At 38.9% G+C, this 19,616-nt stretch overlaps 1 protein-coding gene across 6 annotated transcripts in view; it reads right to left on the minus strand.

The window, feature by feature from the left end:
- The window catches only part of LOC126761473 (axotactin), a 171,061-nt gene that overhangs the window by 110,215 nt on the left and 41,230 nt on the right, over positions 1-19,616 (minus strand). For all 6 annotated transcript variants that reach the window (XM_050477658.1, XM_050477654.1, XM_050477656.1 and 3 more), the window contains exons 2-6: positions 14,188-14,832; positions 13,848-14,100; positions 10,469-10,688; positions 6,028-6,163; positions 1,406-1,690 (exon numbers count right to left, since the gene is read on the minus strand). In XM_050477658.1, the coding sequence (XP_050333615.1) occupies positions 1,406-1,690; positions 6,028-6,163; positions 10,469-10,688; positions 13,848-14,100; positions 14,188-14,815 (1,522 nt within the window). In that variant the 5' untranslated portion in view covers positions 14,816-14,832. The remainder of the gene's footprint in view (positions 1-1,405; positions 1,691-6,027; positions 6,164-10,468; positions 10,689-13,847; positions 14,101-14,187; positions 14,833-19,616) is intronic.

The raw sequence follows: 19,616 nt of genomic DNA on the forward strand, positions 1-19,616 counted from the left end.
GCTTTATGGGTTTTTGAAAAGTTCCAAGAAGATCAACGTTTTCGAGCCAAATTTTGTTCAGCGGTGAGACCCATTTCTGGTTCAATGGGTATGTGAGCAAGCATAATTGCTGCATATGGGACGAAGAGCCTGAAGAGATTCAAGAACGGCCATTTTATCCAGAAAACACAATGGTTTGTTGTGTTTTGTGGGTCGATGAATCATCGGCCCATATTTTTTCTTAAATTATGCCATTGAGAATGTAACCGTTAATGGCGACCGTTATACCGATAACCGACTATTTGAAACCTGAAACTGAAGCTCGTGATCTCCGCGACATTTGCTTTCAACAAGACGCCGCCACTTCCCACACATCGTATCAATCAATGGATTTATTGAGAGAACGTTTCGGTAAGCAGATAATTTCACGTTTTGGGTCGATCGATTAGTCACCAAGATTGTGTGATGTCTCACCGCTAGACTATATTTCATGTAAAATTTCGTGCGGATATCTCGTAAAGTAAAAGTATTTTCTCGATCTGAAAAGCAGTTTTTCAAAAACTGAGGCACATAGAGACAGACGGGTCGACTGAAATGGTTCAATCAAGCCAGTTCGTCATGCTAATCATTTAGATATATATTTTATAGCGTATCTGAGGTTTCCTTCTAGATGTTACAAGCTGCATTGCAAACATAATATACCCTGTTCATGATATAAAACCATTTTGGTTTTCCATCGTTTGACTAGTTTGACTTTTCTTGTAATTATTGCGGCACCTTTTAAGGACCAGTTGGACTCCAAGGAATCAGTCCAGAACTATTAAAAAATTATTTAGGTATTTTTTGTTTATTTGGTTTTGGGAACTATTTTTATGGAAAGATTTCTTGAAAAAGCAAACAAAAAAAATATATATATACAAGTTATAGAGTTGCCACCTATAGAAAAAATTTAGATATAGCAAATTTTACAAAATATCTAGTCAACTGAAATGTTTAAGAAAACTATTAGAAGCTTTGCTAATAATAAGTTCAAAAGGAGGATTTGATGCATATTAAGATAAAATGGATTTAAGGCGACCATAAACTCTCTGAAGCGAAACATTTGCAAAAAGCGACATTTAAGTTTATATTTGAAAATTCTAATTCCATCTAAAGTTTCTAACCACATCTGGCAGAATTAAATAAAATTATGCAAAATACTGCAATTTAATTGTACAAATAACTGTTACCACATGCATTAAAAGTGTCGGAAGAATATGTTGCTAGCATTTTCCTATAGGGTTCGTCCATTTAAATGGAGCAGCCAGCGCATTTACTCATGTAAACCATTTTCATTTAACAAACTCCTTGTTGTGATTTGTTTTCATGGTTTTTGAGCGGTTTTTATTTCCAACTGTAACGTTCTAACTAATATATAGATACTTACTGTAAATATCGCAGTGCTCGCCTTCATAGGGAGTGCCAAAGCAATCGCATGAAATGTCATAATAGTGATTAATACAACGGGAGCCCACAAAACACAAATTGTGTCTGGAATAGCATTTGTCGGAGCAGCCCTCATTGACGTTCTCGTGCTTGGTGGCCACCAGCGGTGCGATGGGCAGCAAATCGGATGCTGCCTTCCCCGAACTCAGCACCACATTTCGGATGCAGCCCACAAATGATTCAATGATATACTTGACGCCATGCAGTTTCTCCTCCGATGAAAGACCTGCGGTGCGGTGTCCACACAGTTCGTGTGTGTGTTCATTTGCAGGCAGGCGTTTGCGTGTGTGTTACGTATACGCCAGCGTGCACCACACATAGCCGGTGTTGAGAGAAAGAACGCAGCAGGTTATTACGTTTTTGTGTTTGGTTAGTTGTGGTTATGGCATTGGTTTTTGTTTTTTGGTGTTGGTGTTTTACAAAGTTTTGGCCATTTTGATCCAATGTTGTTTTGCGTTCAAAGTTGATTGCATATAGTTGTTGTTGTTTTCGTTTTTATCGTTGCGGTTGCGTTTTCCATGTCCATAATGAAGATTAATTAACATGTAAGAGTAAAAAATGTTATAAATAAATTGTTTTACAATTCACTGAGTTTGGAACACATGAAAGCGTGTGTTTGTGGGTGTATGTGTAAGTGTATATACAAGTGTGTGTAAGTTTAAATAAATCGGCGTGAGTTTGGCATGCAGATATTAAATTGCACTACAGTGATAAAGTGAAACCCCAGCAATACTAACACTATTGTAGATTTTTTGTTACCCAAAAGGGCATTAAGTTTTGGTAAATCGAAGGAGACATCGCAACCATTAAGTGCGTGATATGAGCTAACGACCTATTACATGCTATATGGATGAAGCCTCCAAGATTCTTCCAGAGTAAATAGACTGGAAAAAGCTCAGGTGCTAAAAATGCTCTAACTTTCTTGAAGGAGAATATAAATAAAATGTAATAAAAAGGTAAAATATGCTAGAGAAATCAACGGGTCGTAATCTTGGATTTGGATTAAGTTGTTTGACAGCTATGTGCTATAGTGTTCCGATCTGAACTCTTGATTCAATATTTAATTTGACATAAATATTCTTCCAAAAAATGTTTATTGCAATTGACAATCATGACTCAAAAGTATAGCTTGCTTGCAAACCAAACTGTTGAGATCTAGATAATACAAGGTGCGTTCCAAAGTAAACATGACTTTTTGAATCTAATGCCCCTGTGGCCCTATCTATATATCGACTGGTGCGTTAGAATCTGCTATGCCTATCGATTGTCCAGTGAGAATTCATAACATTTCATTGATTGGAAGTGAAGTTATTGCGTTTTAAGTGTCAGTATGCTTGTGTTATCGGTGCGAAAATGAGCTTCGAACAAAGAGCCAACATTAAGTTTTGTTTTAAAATTGGTAAAACTTTTTCCGAAACGTTTCAATTGATAAAACAAGTTTATGGCGATGATTGCCTATCCCGTAACAGAGTGCACGAGTGGTTTCAACGTTTTCAAGGTGGTCGTGAGGACATAAATGACGATCAACATGTGGGCCAATCAAAATCCGCGATCACCGGAAATTCAACGAAACTGTGCGAGAATTCATCAAAAATCAGCCAAAATCATCATTGAAATTCATGGAAATGGAATTGAACATCTCCAAAACATCGATTTATCACATTTTGACCGAACATTTGGGCTTACGAAAGATGTGTGCACGGTTTGTTCCGCACAAATTGACTGACGACCAAAAATTGTTCAGAATCCAACATTCGAAGGACGATTATTTGACCAAAAATCACATTTTAACCATTAACCACTCCCCGTATTCACCTGATATGCCATCGTGCGACTTCTTCCTTTTCGGCAAAATGCACTTATCCATGAAAGAAAAGCGTTATGCAGTCGTAAAGGCCATTCAAAAGGCTTGCACCGGCCAACGAGCTAAAATACTTGTTCGATATGTGTTGATTATCTCGTAGAAAAATTGGAAAAGATAATTTCATTTAAATGTTGAATAAAATAAACACAGCTTGATTTTGCCTTCATCTTTTAGTCGGATAAAGTTCAAACGCAAAGCAACTGCTTTGGAAGACAACATTTCCGAAGAAATTGAAATAAAAAGTTGAGTTCCCTGAATCTAAAAATTGACATAGTCGTTTTTTTTTAAAAATTAAATTCAAGCCATATAAAAAGTGACACTTAATCTTCATAACTCTTGGTTCTCTGTAAAACGACTTTAAGTTTACGCACTGCATGATGCTGGAATAATTATATCTTCCATATAATGCACCAAATCTCGGAAAATGGCTGATATAAAATATGGTAGGAAAATTAAAAATTCCGAAAGGTAAATTTTACGGGAAATGTAACATTTGCACCCAGGCTTTTTTTTTTTTTTTTAAATGGAAAATGTTCGGACCAACCGGCTACACACCGATTTGAAATTCGGAACGACCGGCACATTGTAAAATCCATTTGCCAGATCGAGAGTAGAGAATAGCTCTATATGACATTCTTTGTGGAATATGAATGATTTTCATTTCAACTAGTGATTGGGTAAAGCGGTATGAAAGACTTTAGAGAAAAATGTTTAAGAAAACTTTTATTTCAAAAACGGTATACTGTATAAAAATCCCGTAAAAGAGTTGTTTGGATACTGGTTGGAAAAAAAGACCCGAGATTACCTGGAAAAGTCGTTTTATATTTCACAAATAGGACCAAAGGTGGCAAACGTAATTAGAAATTGCGTAGAATACAATAGTGGGGAAGCAAAGACAGGAAAAAAGGAGCGCTTACTCTGTCCTATATTTAAGGAGGACAGCCGGCTATTGACTTGACCCTTAAAAATATAACCATTTGTTTGTAGTGATAGATGCTCTTAGTAAATTCGTGTGCTTATACCCAACAAGGAGTATGGATTCGGCTTCGATAATAGACAGTTACAAAAACAGGTTTCTGTGTTCGAGAATCCAAAAAGAATAATCACCGATAAGGGAACAGCATTTACAGCTAAGAGTTTTGAAGAATATTGCGCAAAGGAGGGTATTAAGCATCATCTTGCAACGGACAAGTCGTGCGTTTCAATCGTATTATACTACTATTGCTGACTAAATTATGGCTGGATTATGCCAATTGGTACAGACACGTTGAGCGGATACAATAACTTTTGAACAATACTCCTCCAAGAAGTACCAAGTTCACACCTTTTCGAATTCTAACTGGGTTAGATATGCGCATATATGATAACATCGAACTTTGAAATATGTTAGAAAATTCACTACTTAGGGAACTAGATGAGGAACGGCAAAGTATTAGAAAGAAGACTGCAGAAAATATATCCAAGATACAGGAAGAGATTAGGGGAACTTTTAATTCAAAACGGAAGCCAGAAAAAAAATACAATGTTAATGATTTAGTGCTGATAAAAAGGACACAGCAAACGACAGGTCAGGACTGCAGAGTAAAGGAGAATTGCGGACAACACGATCTGGACAGGCCTACTGAATGCAACCCTGAAGAGACGGAACGATTGCCGACGAACCAGAACGTATATTTGCAAGTCGTATGTAATAAAGGGCGGACGTGTTGTTATACAAAGTTAAGAGCGTGTTTCATTTTAAATAAGGAATACCTACATATTTGACAGTATCTGGATGAATGAACTGACGAAATTTAATAGACCTGGTATGACATATATAAGCTTTGGCTTAGCAATTTGGCAAAAGCTGAATGTTGCTATCTCTCTTTCTTTTTTGAGAAGTCATGTTACATATTTAGTACTAAAATTACCTTGGCGTATTATAATTGAATGACTTAGCTGACACCTGAAATATATTTTTATATAAAACTATGCCTTAACGAAAATATATTCTAAGCTGCACTATATAGCAAATGAAGAAACAGTTATACATATACTCAACAGGGCTAAGAATATCTCGTGTTGCGGGTAAGATGCACACTTAATCCTAATCTCAGAGTTGCAAATAATGCATTAAAAATCACACTACTCAATAAATCTGTAGAAAAATTTGCGACTGATATGCTAAGAGTTCTGTGGGATTTTTGAGGTCTCCTAATTATGACTTTGAGTTCAAATATTTGTTATGACGTACAGCTACTATTGTCATTTAAAAAAGAGTAACTGCGGCCTGGATGGGAAGCGAAAAGAATTGGATGCGTAAGATCCTTTTTAAAGAATATTGATTGATTAAATAAATTTGCTCTTGCTGGTTGACTGTTTCATGAACTTTGAAGATATTTTTAATTCAGTTTCCTACTAACTTATTTGTTTTATCTAATAAAAATTTAATTCTTTTAAATAAATTTTGGTATTATTATGAATGAAAATCGAGACCCATAGCGATAGTCAGTCTCACTACCTAGCCTAATCGAACCTAGTAACCTTTTTCTTTCATAAGTGCAAGTGAAGAGTTAGTCTCACTTTTGAGTAGAGCCTTTCCCTTAAAATATACAACATTTCTATATACTGCTTATTTAAAATTCTGCATAGCTCTCTGCTGCGCCATATCGATATTAGTAGGATATGATTATATATGTATCAAAAGGCTAAGTACTCACCTCCGACCAGCACCACAGACGGCAGATTCGTCGACACTCCATAGTTTGTGTCGTGGTTCAAGCCCTTCAGGTAAACTTCCTCTTGACTGTTGTCAACGCGTGCAATCAATCTTGCGCCATGGACATCGATGCGTACCTACATTGATCGATGGACAGCAAAGAAGAAGCATTAGTTTGCTGAATGACCTGAGACAATCAAGGCACACACACACTCTCATTCAAACTCTTGGCATCACTTTTTACTGCAGTTAGGAGACACACAGATCTATGTTTGGCTTATTGCGAGCATTGGCGAAAATCGTATGTGGCCATGCAAATACTTATATGAAATTTCTAAGATAAATGGAATCGACTGACATAGAAAGAAATTGATTTGTGGTTAAGAGGTGGCATCAGAAAGGGTTAAACCTGAATAGAATGAGGTTGCATTAATTATTTCTTTTCAGATTTCTGAAACTGCGTAGCCAACTTGCAAGTGCCGCTTTGGCTATGGCATGCAGAGGTTAGGAATCAGTGAAAATTGAAACGTACGGTTGTAGGGAAGGCATTGTGTAAAGGTATGGTTATATGTACGTGATATGGAAAAGTGGTTTTCGACTCACATTGTTTTAAAATTTTTTTTTTCATTTTGTAATCACTGAACAGTGGTTTCGGAAAGAACTTTTCAACGTTGACACCAAACCGGACCAAAGGAAGAAGGGTGTCAGATGTGTAGAGTTAGCATGGCTAGTGTCATGTGGGACGCATATCACGCTGGACATTTGTTTGATATGTCAGGGTCTATTCTAGATAAGTAGGAGTTTAACGTGCTACGGTATCCAGAATGAAGATGCACAAAGGTCACTATCGTTTCCCCCAAACTCGAGCTACGTGCTACGGTGTCCAGAACGAAGATGCACAAAGGTCACTCTCGTTTCCCCCAAACACGAGCTCTTCATCTGCAATGTGTGGTGGTTTGACTCCAAGTAATGGCTTGCTTGTCGGAAGTTATTTGCATCCGAAATCTGGTCGGCGTATGTTTTGATGTCGTCGACGCAGTTGAGGAATAATCTCTTCATGCTCCTAGGAATCGGTTTCGCTTCAAGCAGGTGATTGAAGGGATGATTTTTGCGAAAGCACCTCAACAGGAACTACTTGGAGAGGAGTTAATTATGGTCCTTAACTGGCAACACACAGGCCTCACTATGCAGATGTTCGATGGGAGACATCAAGAGGCATCCAGTCGTAGTCCGGAGTGCAGTGTTTTGACAAATATGCGGCTTAGTTGTCCACGTTACACTCCAGGCGAATGTATTAGTGCGGCGTAGTTAAAGACCGGCCGGCCGATTGCCTTGTATGTTGCTTACAACATTTCTTTGTCTTTTCCTCATGTGCTGCCGACTTTGAAGATTTCGTTGCGGCTCTGGCGATAATCACGGTCGTATGATGAAGTGAAGGAGCATAGACTATCGAAAGTCACACCTGAAATTTTAGGGTTATTGTCAGTCGGAATCTTGACGCCAACGACTGCAATATTAAGGATCGTGCCACTCAACACGGTTTGCTGTCTAAGGTAATCGTGCAATCTCCATAGAAATTGCTGCCTTATAAACTGACCGTTCAAAATCAAGTGCCTCATTGTATATGTGAACGGTTTTATAGTTTCGGTGCAACCGAAGTAGTTTTTTTTGTTTTGAAAATAATTTTCGAATAAAAAGTGTCAGAACTTCTTCAATCCATTTCAGAATTTCATCATTCTTAAATTGAAAGTACTTTCAACTTGCAATCTCTGACGCCTGCTTAAGTGCATTTTGCGGTAGAAGCGCCATCAACGTAAGTTGGCAATGCGTACACATGTACACAGACACACATACACACAGCTTTTGTTTTGGATTCACAACTGTGAATGATTGAACTCGCATCAATGGTAGATAAATTCCTAAATTGCATTCATTTGTATTTGATTTTCTTCGCACACTGCAAAGGCAGGTTTAGAGAACAATAAAAAGATTGAAAGCAAAATTAAAATAAACGAAAAAGAAGAAATGCAACAAGAAAATGCATTCAACGGGAGCGTTATTAATGACTATCGTCGGCATTTTTCAAGAGTTCACCGAATAGAACTTGATGAAAGCTATACTCATAAATTCTTCGGCCTCTATGTGAATGGATATGATTGAATAGGTAAATATGTAAGTACATATGTATATATATAGTATGCTGGACGTTGAGTAATGTTGTTGCCACACATTGATGGTTGATCGTACGGGACTGTAGCGCTTTTGTCACTTTCAACAATCAATGCCAAAATGTGTGATAGATAAGTGGGAGACAGTAGCAAGCAGAGGACTGTAATGCTTCTACGAGAGTTAGCGTTTTTAGTGATAGTGAGTCGGAGAGTAAGAGAAATATGTGCGAACTACTTGTAATACATATGAATTTGTAAGACACTGGATTTAGGCATGACCGCAGACCTCTATAGACTGTGAATGTACTACATAAAATATTTTTGAAATATCCTGTTTTCGTACATTACGCTCATTTTCGAAGAATATTGTTTGAGTTTACTTAATCGGTTGGAGGCAGAGGATTGTCAGACAGGCGGCGGCACTGAGGTCATCATTAGGCTCATTGTGCTACCGGGTTTTCACAGAATTAAGTCTTATCCAGCAACTCAAAGGATTTGGTTAAGTTGAAGAATTGGTAGCCGTGGAATATATGTAAATATCCAGTTTCAGCCGCAGCGAACTGGGCATTCACACCTGCTCTACATTTCGCCGACTCCATTTTTCTCATTTCTGACGGAAGTATCTAAAGGCTGTGTGCCCAGGAATGACCTCTACAATATTACTAAGTTTCCTTTTGTCTGGAAGTAGAAGTTTTTTGGTCTGCCCGCAATGAACATTACCTCAAAGGAACTTTGTGGTATGCCCTGTGTTGCTAGTGTTTCAAGATCTGTGGTGTCTTTCTTGGTTTCATTGCTACAAACAAACTGAATGGGCTGGAGCAGCTTAGGGGTATTGTGATCTCAGCTGTGCCCGAACGGGACCATTCGTCGTTGTTGTTGTTGTAACGGTAACCTAATCCCCGTTGGGATGTTGAGGTTTAGATAAGTTGTAATCGGCGTCATCCAACGGAAGGCGCAGGAAACATGCTGTTTAGACGGGGTTGGACCAAAGGTAGAAGGGTGTCAGATGTGTAGGGTTAGCAGGACAAGCAAATGCTAGTGTCATGCGGGGACTCATAGCACGTTGGACATATGTTTAATATGTCAGGGCCCTTTCTGGATAAGTAGGGGTTTAATCTGCTACAGTATCCAGAACCAAGCTGCGCAAAGGTCACTCTCGTAACTCTAGCTCTTCGTCTGCAATGGGTGATGGTTTGACTCCAACTACGCCATTCACTGAGAAGAAGTCGCTGAAGGAAGTCACTGAGAGGAAACTCTATTATGAATGGCGGTCAGTGCATATCAGAAGTTGCGCCTGAAGTTTGGTCTGCATGTTATTTTATGTCGTCAGCTTAGTTGAGAAAGAGTCTCTTAATGCTTCTAGAATGCCCCGGGACGATTCGCCTACCTTTACGTTTCTTTCTACATTTTTATGACTGGGTATCCAGCTGAGTTACATACTATGAGTCTAGTTATTGTTTGCAGAATCTAACGTAGTTAGAAGTGGTATTGGCGCTATGGAGACCCTAAATTGCCGCTATCTTCTGGAAGGCTTATAGACTTGCTGGTTGGGGCAAAAGTCCCACTTGGCACCTTTTGTTATGCCAACAATTTCGGCTGAACGACTGAACTGTAGGCATTTAGTTTGAGGTAATCTTCTGCAGATGGATTACTACAGAAGTAACTCACCCTTGTTACTATTTCATCTTTTGGATTTTATTAGAACTGTAGATCCCAGAACTCTTGGTCTTTTTTTCTCCACTGGAGTGGCAACGTTGTGTTTAATTCCTCATTTCTTTTTCACGGTCGCATCGTCAATTTAACGCGAGCTCATTAAAAAGATCGAGTAAGACCCCATTCCCGTAGTAACGCTGAGTCTGGCTCCAGTGGCCTAAGCATTATATCATGCTTAGCTTGAATGTGTATTGGACGGATATGGAGAACAAACTCGAAAGCCATGTAGTTTTCATTGCGCTCCCCAGCAAGCAAGCCCGTTGCACCAATCCCAGTGGTTCAATGCGGCACTTTTCGATTCTGCCATCCACTACAACGGAACATAAGTTAGTATGGGATGGATGATACTTGGGTAGAGACAATAGATCATTTGTTGTCCTAAGCTCCACTTTGGGGCAATGGCTAAGTTTAGCTAGAGTTATAAAAAAAATTTTACCTGCACCCACAATTATGACTTTATCAGCAAGAAAATACTTAAAGGAAGCTACTCTTATATGTATGTACATTAAATATGATATTTTATAAATTATTAGATTTGAATAATATATATAATAATTTTACCATCACACTGTGCCATTCGTCGCGATTGAGTCCTTCACCCACGGTAACGCTTGTTGAGTGCTTTCCAAAAACGTGCACGACCTTCAGTTGCCCCTTTTCGACAATCACATATAGCGCATAAGGGTCCAAATTAATGCGATCCGGATTTTTTACGTTATGATAGACGAGTAGACCGTGTGGTAGACGCGTTCGAAATTGAAATGAGATCTCTCGACAAAGTCTAAAAATATATGCAAATAGAAATCGCGTAAATTATAAATTTAAGTATTGGTTTTATACTACTTATACGATAGATAAAGGCTTAAAAATGGTTGGTAAAACGGTGAGTTTTACTTTTGTTTCGACAATTATATTAATATTTGAACTCCTTGGTTATTGGTGTTAACAGTCTGCCACTATTGGAGATATCACGACATAAAGCTTAATGGTATCACAAAACCTTTCCGTGGGAACTTATTTGAGTACGTTGGAATCATATTTCTATATCTAAAGAAGTTATAGAACCAACTGTCGATGCAGAGGGCATCAACTTAAAATATCATACGAGTTATGATTATACTTCCAGAAACTACAGAAAGTGCAAATTTGTTGAAAATGTAATTTTCTTTCAAGATACGAACGGAAAGCTTATTTTCGTAAAATGTAAGCGTTACAAAGAAGTCACAAGAATCAAATCACAAATCATAAAAAAATTGCTAGTTTAGTGCTTTGGATGGTCCTCGAGATGGGAATTCATTCGCCGATCGTTCAAGACAAGTGATTTGTGAAGCCAAAATGCTAATGGTGGGCCTCATGTATCGAAAAAGCGCCTTGCATTCATCACAAATCTAAGGGTACTGACTTTGAAACCAGAACTATTCGCAAAAAATGTGCAATGTGCGTTTAAAACAAGGGATATTCACAGACCCGTGGCATGGCTCTACTTCCTATGCCAAAAAAGCCTCCAGAGGAACCTTCATCATATCGATCTCAGTGCATGCTTGACACAATTGGCAAATTGTACGAAATCAGTGTAAGAAACTGCTTTGAGTTAGCAATCCAGAAAGCCGGCGAATTATCAGAAAGACAATACGGCTTTATGAAACAGAGGTCTACCATTGACGCACCCTGAATATATGACATACGCGCTCTTCAATATTTTATGAAAATTATTATGAGTTATTTTGTAAACTGGCAACTATTATTTAATACTGATGAAGGCACCAAGAACTACCCTATTTCGAGTGGAGTAACTCAAGGCTCGGTTCTAGGCGCTCTTCTATATAACTTTATGTCTGATGGGGTGCTACGGAGACACCAACCAACAGCCTTCTTATATTTTTGGGGTTCTATCAAATTTTCTATGGGGTTTGAGTAAATACTTATTAATCTACGCAGTTCGTAAACATATGTTGTACACAGGAGAGGCTAAAATTCATGATTAGTTGTGCAAACGCTAGCTGATTGCTGATTGATTGCCAGCTGGATTTTGCATTTGAGTAAATAAAATGTATTTGAATACTTGAATGAGATTTGTGTGCGAGTGTTTTGAAGCCAATTTCAAAGCTCTCAAGCACACGCTGCACAAGGCCCATCACAATGCAGGGCAAGCAATCAAGGAACTCATGCTGTAATCACTCATTATGAATGCTCTTGGAAGCAGCCTGGTCTGCCATTTAAAGTTGTAGCCTGCAGCCTGCCACTTGCCTCAAATCCATAAGAACCAACAGCAATTTATAATATTTGCAACTCGATTCATTTGCATGTGCTCATCCACAGACATAGATATGTTCATATGTAAATAATGTATTTATTTCTTATGCATATTGCTGATATACGGATGTACGTATGTATGTATGTATGTATATAGATATTTCAATTTATAAATTCTGAATTCAACTGCAATGCATTAAATTTTTACTTAAATAATTTAGGTTAGGATATTTGAGTTGCGATCAAATGTTAGAGAAACAGAGGTTATGATAATTTGTAATAAAAATGCTTAAAGAAAATGAATGATTTTAGATAGAAAATATTTGAGGGTTTGAACTGCGACCTATGGTCTACTGTGCCCTTTTCTTTATCCCATATCGTCATATAGGTCCAGCACTCTGAATAATTCCAGGAGCTTGCTGGGCGCGACTAAGGTGATGTGAACCCTGTATTCGTAGAAGGAACCTAGGACCTTGAGTCTGCTTCTACAAATTGCTGAGTAATCTAGAATCAGGTTTTTTTGTGTTTCTTGTTCCATATCGCAAAACCGACAATTTGTGCAAGAGACTATGCCCATGTTGGGCAAATGGTTCCTAAGCCTGTGCGCTGTATAGAGCGCGACAAGGAGGGGTAATTTGTCTTGTGGAAGGTTGATTATACTCTAACCCTTGCAAGGTTGTAACCTCGCAACAGTAGTGTGGCGTGGCGCATTCCTGCCGTCCTCTATCTCTCCTCGGAGGAGCAATTGCTTTATGGAGTGATTTTGATTATTCATTAAATTCAATTATTTCGGCCTTTAATTGGGCGGACAAAGATCAATCAAATTCTTAAAAGTGGATAAAAAGTTTAGCTTAAAAGCTTTTTATTAAAAAATTTAGGTCTCAATATCAATTACTATCAAGAAATCGTAGGAAATAATAATAAAATAAAAATTTTAATAAAATTAATAAAGTTAGATTAGGTTAGGTTGAAGAGTCGATTCTAACGCCAATCTCAGATGGACGGCTTAGAGCGCCGCAAATAATAGATCATAAGACCATTAATTTTGATTTGATCAAACATTTATTGAGACAGCTGAAAATGACAAGCTATGCCTCTTGGTTCGCAAAAGGTAAGACCGCTGAAATTTTTCCACCTCAGTCTTGCAAAAGCTTTATAATGGAAGAAAAAGTGCCTGGATATTTCCTTTCTTGATGAGGGCAAGTAGTTCAGAACATCTCCTGTGTCGTAGTCGTACTGGAGCGAGTCTGATTATGAAGTAGCTTGATGTCATTTCTAGTGAGGTCAGTGCATAGCCTTGAGCCCACAGTTATCGAACTTAACGCTAGTATTGCCTTTCTGTTGTTGTAACGAATGCTCACTTCCCTGAAAGAAGCTGCAGTACGTCTTTAGGCACATTGATAACAGCCACTTTTCCCTGAAAAACGCTGAAGAGGTTCAATCGCCTAAAGCTATCTTTGACGAAGAGCTCCTTGTAGTAAACTTCGGAGGTTTCTACGGCTTAGAAACAAATTATATGTCATTGTATTTATAACTTTCGAAAATCGTTAACTATACTGGCGTTGTTGATAAATGCGTCCAAAATAATATCGAACTGTAGCTTCTAATAAAAAATTATATCTTCCTCTTCCCTTCAAACATTATTTTCAATAAACTTCATATACATTTTTTGCTTTGCCAATCTCACCTTAATTGAAATGTTTGTATAATGTCACCGTCCATTTGGATGAATGTGTTATTCTTGGCAAAGACGAATGTTTTCTCCTGACCTGTTTCGGCAAACGTTAGCTCAGGACCACGCTGATCGAAAGGCACGGGGCTGGAGTCCGAAGCATCGCCGCCACCATACACAGGTCCCGCAGTGTTGGATGACAACTGCTGTGTTGACTCGGTGGTGCTGGGTTCGCTGGTGGTGGAACGCAGAAAAGGCGGTAATGTGTCTGCAAAATAATGAAAAAATAAAAATGAATTAAATATGGCATTTTTTAATAAAAATGTTTTATTCGACTTTTTTGTTTTTTACTTACGTGGTCCTCCAATGCAATGATACAAGCACTCGGCCTCTGTATTGAAACGATTCTGCGGATTGCCATCACAGCCGCCCCAAATGAAGGTGGTGCACTCGTTGGAGAGCGGTTCGTAACGCCATTTGTAAATGTATTGCTTGCAAGGACCCGGATCACCTGGCCCAGTGCACTTTTCATACAACTTCTCTCTAGGCAATACGATAATGTTGCTGTTGTTGCCACTGCCGCCACCAGGCACACCGATACCGACCGCACTTGTGCCAGCTGCACTGAGCAAATCGATATTGTTGCCGCCCGTGCCGACGGCTAGGCCGCCGCTACCGCTGCTGCTTATAGAGTTGCCGCTAACAGTGACGTTGCTCGCAATATTGCTGCCACTATTTATGCTCACATTGGGATTTCCTACGGCATTGTTGTTGCTATTGCTATTTGTATTACTATTGCTAACGGCACTGTTGCCACTGACATTGTTGTTGCTGCTGGTGGAGCTTAATCCAGCACCACTTTGTGCGGCAAGCGTATTGGATGCGGCGGGTAGCGCCGAGCAGATTAGGAACGCTTGCGTGAGGAGTAAAAGCAATAGGAGACAATGATGGTGCCGCCGCGCCATCACTATGTTGGACCGCATTGTGCTGAGTTTATTTGCTAAAAGGGTGAAAACTCATTAATAACATCACTGAAAAGGAAATGCCAAGCTAATGAAGGATCACATACTAACTATTGAGGTTTCTGAAAATTTCAAATTCCTCAAATAACGTAGAATCTTAAACTTAATTAATTAATGATTACTGTAAAGTACAATCCAAAATAATTTGTTGTTGAATCAGATTACAGTTTTTTAGTTCAACTAACTACATCAGGGCTATCCTCAACTTGAACCCAATCTATAGCTCTAGCAATATGTATTAAAATCATTAGAAGGATGAATTCATGAGTACCAGATTTCTGTCTGTCCGTTCGTCTGCCATAAGTTCTGAACTAATTTAGCTATATCCATCTATCTGTATATGTGCGAACTGGCCCCTTAGTTTTTGAGATATCGACCTGAATCTTTAGGCGTCATTTTCTTCCATAGAAGCTGCTCATTTGTCTGAACCGCCGATATCGGCACACTATATCATAAAGCAACCGTACAAACTGAATGATTAGACGAAGGAAGGGCAGAATAACCTTGTTTAGGAGACTTTATTCTTCAACCGGACAGGGGGTAGAACTGGGTGCTTATCTTTTGTCGGTATCTTATCTTTTATAGCTCTCATGGAGGCCAAACATTGAGGAGAGAGTGAGAAGCCATCGGTTACCTTTAGTTCTACAAATTATGTTCTAGCTCTATGAAATTGTAGTTAAGCCCATAATGTTTTATGGGGTTATTGTCGGGCGCTCGGAAAACCGCACTAGCTAAGCAGCTGGAACGTGTACAAAGAGTGGACCTCATCGACATCTGTGGTGTACTAAGGACAACTCTAATACTTGCACTCAATGCGATTCTCCACGTTGCACATGTAGACATATCAGGTTGGTACTTGGCGGCAGAGGCTGCTATAAGACTTAGGGAAGTTAGGTATATGAGAGGCTCCGGGCAGGGACACACTGAAATTATCCACTGCTTGGATTGCATTCCTCCAAATCTATATCACTTCAACGCAGAACCTTCTCCTGGTTGTTCCTTCTAAGCTTAAATACCTGTGAGGGAGATTGGAGAAGGGATGAAGTGAGCCTTACTTGAACGGATAAAAGTTAAGAGGGAAGCTAGGTGATGGAGTCTTCAATCGAAAGCTTTCCATCAACTCTAGTTTAAGACTACCAAAACAGCGTATTTTAAGCGGAGATGGCTGCCTTTAAGGCAGCAGTAGATGTTCTGTTCCGAAGTGTAGCTTCCTTCAGAAAGGTGTACATTCACTCTGATAGCCGAGCGGCTGTACGGACTTTGCGCTCGCGAACTGCACATTCACAGCGGAATCGTCGGAAACTGCAAAACAGATGAGCTTGCTAGGGGGACAACGTTTCCGAAAATTCATCCGATGAAAAGAGAGTAGTTTTTCTGATATCTTCTTGCGTTTGCAAGTATTATTTCTTCATTGCCGGTTTCAAAAAAAACGACGGCACTTCCCACACTTCGTATCAATCAATGGATTTATTGAGAGGACACTTCGGTGAGCAAATAATTTCACGTTTTGGGAGGGTCGATTTGCCACCAAGATTGTGTGATATCACACCGTTAGACTTTTTCCTGTGGGGATATGTAAAGTCGAAAGTCAATGCGGACAATCCCGCTTCGATTCAGGCTTTGGAGTAAAACATCATGAGTGTCAGTCAGTTCGTCAGTTACCAGTCTAAATGCTCGAACGAGTCATCAAAAATTGAACTCATCGGATGACATAGTCGCGGCCAACATTTGAAAGAGATAATCTTCAAGAAATAGATCCCAAAGAATGTTCTTTCGAATGATAATAAACATTTCTCATTAAATTTGAAGTTTTTGTGTTTTCTCTTTCAAAAAGTAGGGATCCTCGAAACGGTTCACCCTTTACATCTTTCTTGCTATAGCCATTGAGTATTTGTGCTTATACATGTCTAAGGTTTCTTAATTTTCTGAAATCATCATTAAAATGATGCAGTGAGCTATTAAAGCGCGGTCGGCACTCACGCGTGTAGAGTTTACTTGAGGGAATGACTGCACTTAGATGCTGCGGCGCAAATCGTTTGGATGGTACACGATGAAGGTATGTGTGTATGGCTCTAATGAGACAATACATATAGTATCTATATATGTATATATAAGTATATCCATTACTATAATCTCTTCATAAGCACGCCAAAGGCCAGAGAGGAGATTGCATAAGACTGAGACTGAGTGACATAAGTATTTGAATATCTTTGTACATACATACTCGTATATGTAGATACATGCAAACATACTTAACAAAAGTTTGCCGAATTGTTATTAGTATAATTAAAAGGAAATTAAAATCTGAGTGAAGTTTCTAACTAGGGCGTTCAATGCTTGAGTGATTTATGTGATAAAAATTACTTAATGTATGTGAACCCAGCAAAGTAATATAAGTTATTACTTTACTTTGGCATACAAAACTCTCCCGTAGATCTGCTACTTCTTGAGGGTGATAACCCTTTCAAGTAGTAACGATGAGGCATGGGAGAGAACGACTCCCATCCTGAACACTGCAGCGTTTTCAGAGCGAAGCAAAGCCATAAAAGTAGCAGCAGCTCTACAGCTCTGGAGCGCAGCCCGTGGTGATTATCTACACCGATAGTTTGGGCAGCTAAATTAGCCTTGACTTTGTTAAACCCTTTTATCTAGCATCCAGTTAATTTTGGATTATACTGGTAAGGTTAATGAGCTAGATAAGATAGATACTTCAGTCTCAATAACTGCGGAAAGGGAATGGGTAAGAGCTCCGTTGGCTGCTTGTGGTTCACTTCTGAACTGTTCGGCCTCATTTCAACTCAGCAAGCGTTGGTCAACTACCAACAGTTGTGCAGTTGTAATACCCTTCTGGCCCTGGGTAAATTGCATCAGATCTAGTAAATTCTGTGCTCTCACCAACTGCTGCAGTTGTTTCGAAGAAGATGAGATAGCCTCGAATATCACGCTTTTTCCAGATCAAGATGAAAACACCTCGGATTTCAAACCTTTAAACATCCAGCTGAAATACTTGTAGTTTAAACTTATATAAAACACCTAAGCGGATTCTTGATAAGTTAAGAGCATGTGATCTGTTATGCTAAAGGTCCACCATCTAACCTAACCAAATTTTCCTAAGCTTTATTCCTTAAAAATTTTGGTCTTACAGATCTTCAATAATTTTTATGACGAAAAAATTTGCAAAGAAACAGTTCAGATTTAAGTTCGAAACTTTGGTTTTGATTTAGCAAGAAAATTGTCGAAAAAGCAGATAAAGTGTTTAACAATAAAGAACTGGCTTATGAAAATCAATACATATGATATTGATTCGGCATAGGAATATTCAAGTAAACCTCAATTTGACGGTCACGAAGACCTCGCGCAAAGCACGCACAGTTTCGACATAGCTTATCGAAACTCATGATTTTACACGACGTTCGCAAAATTCACTGGCGACTATGAAAAAGTAATCATGCCATCAACGATTTGCGAATTCATGAGTTGAGTAGGCTTTAGACAAAGTATAGGTATAGCTTACTGGATTATTGAATAACTGAAACATACAATATTTTTGAAGTTTTTGAGTGGCCACATCGGGTAGTTACATAAAGTGTTGTAATATCTACAAAAAAATACTTTGATGCATGTTTTTGTTGGAGCTTAACAAAAAAGTTTAGTCGCTGTATATGTTGTTGAATTTCAATTGGGGCTTTAGAAAAACTCGATACTTAAATGATCAGCATGAGATACCGATCTGTAAATTTTCGTCTTTTTCTTTCAAAAAAGCAGCTAATTTGTCGGAACCGTCGATATCGGACTACTATAGCATGTAGCTGACAGACAAACAGACCGATCAGAATCAAGTCCTTGTATGGAAAACTATAACTGCCGGCCGAGCTATTCAAATACGGCGGCGAAGAACTGATAAGGGGCATGCATCAGCTTCTTTGCAGAATATGGTCGGACGAAAGCATGCCCGACGATTGGAATTTAAGTGTGCTCTGCCCAATCCACAAAACTAGAGACTCCGCAATCTGCGCCAAATACCGTGGAAAAAGCCCACCGTCAGGAAACTAATTGGACCTTATCAGTGTGGCTTTATACCTGGCCAATAAAAACTGAATAGATACGCATCATAAGCCAAATCTTGGAAAATACCCTTGAAAAGAAGATCGACACACACCACCTCTTCGTCAATTTCAAATCTGCTTTTGACAGCACGAAAAGGAGCTGCCGTTTTGCCACGATGTATGAATTTGGTTACCCTCCCAAAGCTAATACGGCTGTGTAAACTGCTTTGAGCAATACCAAAAGCTCTATCAGGATCGGAAAAGACCTCTCCGGGTCGTTCTATATCAAACGAAGTATCAGACAAGGCGACTACCGTTTGTGTGACTGCTTCAACCTACATTTGGAGAAAATAATTCGAGCTGCGTCCGAATGGATGAAAGCGCTCCAGCTCTGAAAGTATTCGACGCAGTACACGCCGAGGAAAGAAGAAGATTGCCTGAGGCAATAATGCATTATCCGAAGAAAGTGGACGATCGGAATGAATATTTTGTATTTGTATAGTGTATTATGTCTTCCGTGCAGGCGAAGCTAACATTTTATTCTTACTTTCTTCTTGATATTTATATCCAAACCCTGTTACAAGTTAATTTGTTAAATTTTTTTCTTCATAAATATCTTCAAAACCATTATTGCATGAATCTTTGCTGGATGAAGCACCAAATTGAACTGACAGTTTTGCTGTAGCAGTGTAATTTATACTCGTATCACAGCCAAC

Source organism: Bactrocera neohumeralis, chromosome 6 (genome assembly GCF_024586455.1).
Source record: "Bactrocera neohumeralis isolate Rockhampton chromosome 6, APGP_CSIRO_Bneo_wtdbg2-racon-allhic-juicebox.fasta_v2, whole genome shotgun sequence".
In the NCBI taxonomy this organism is placed as follows: domain Eukaryota; kingdom Metazoa; phylum Arthropoda; class Insecta; order Diptera; family Tephritidae; genus Bactrocera; species Bactrocera neohumeralis.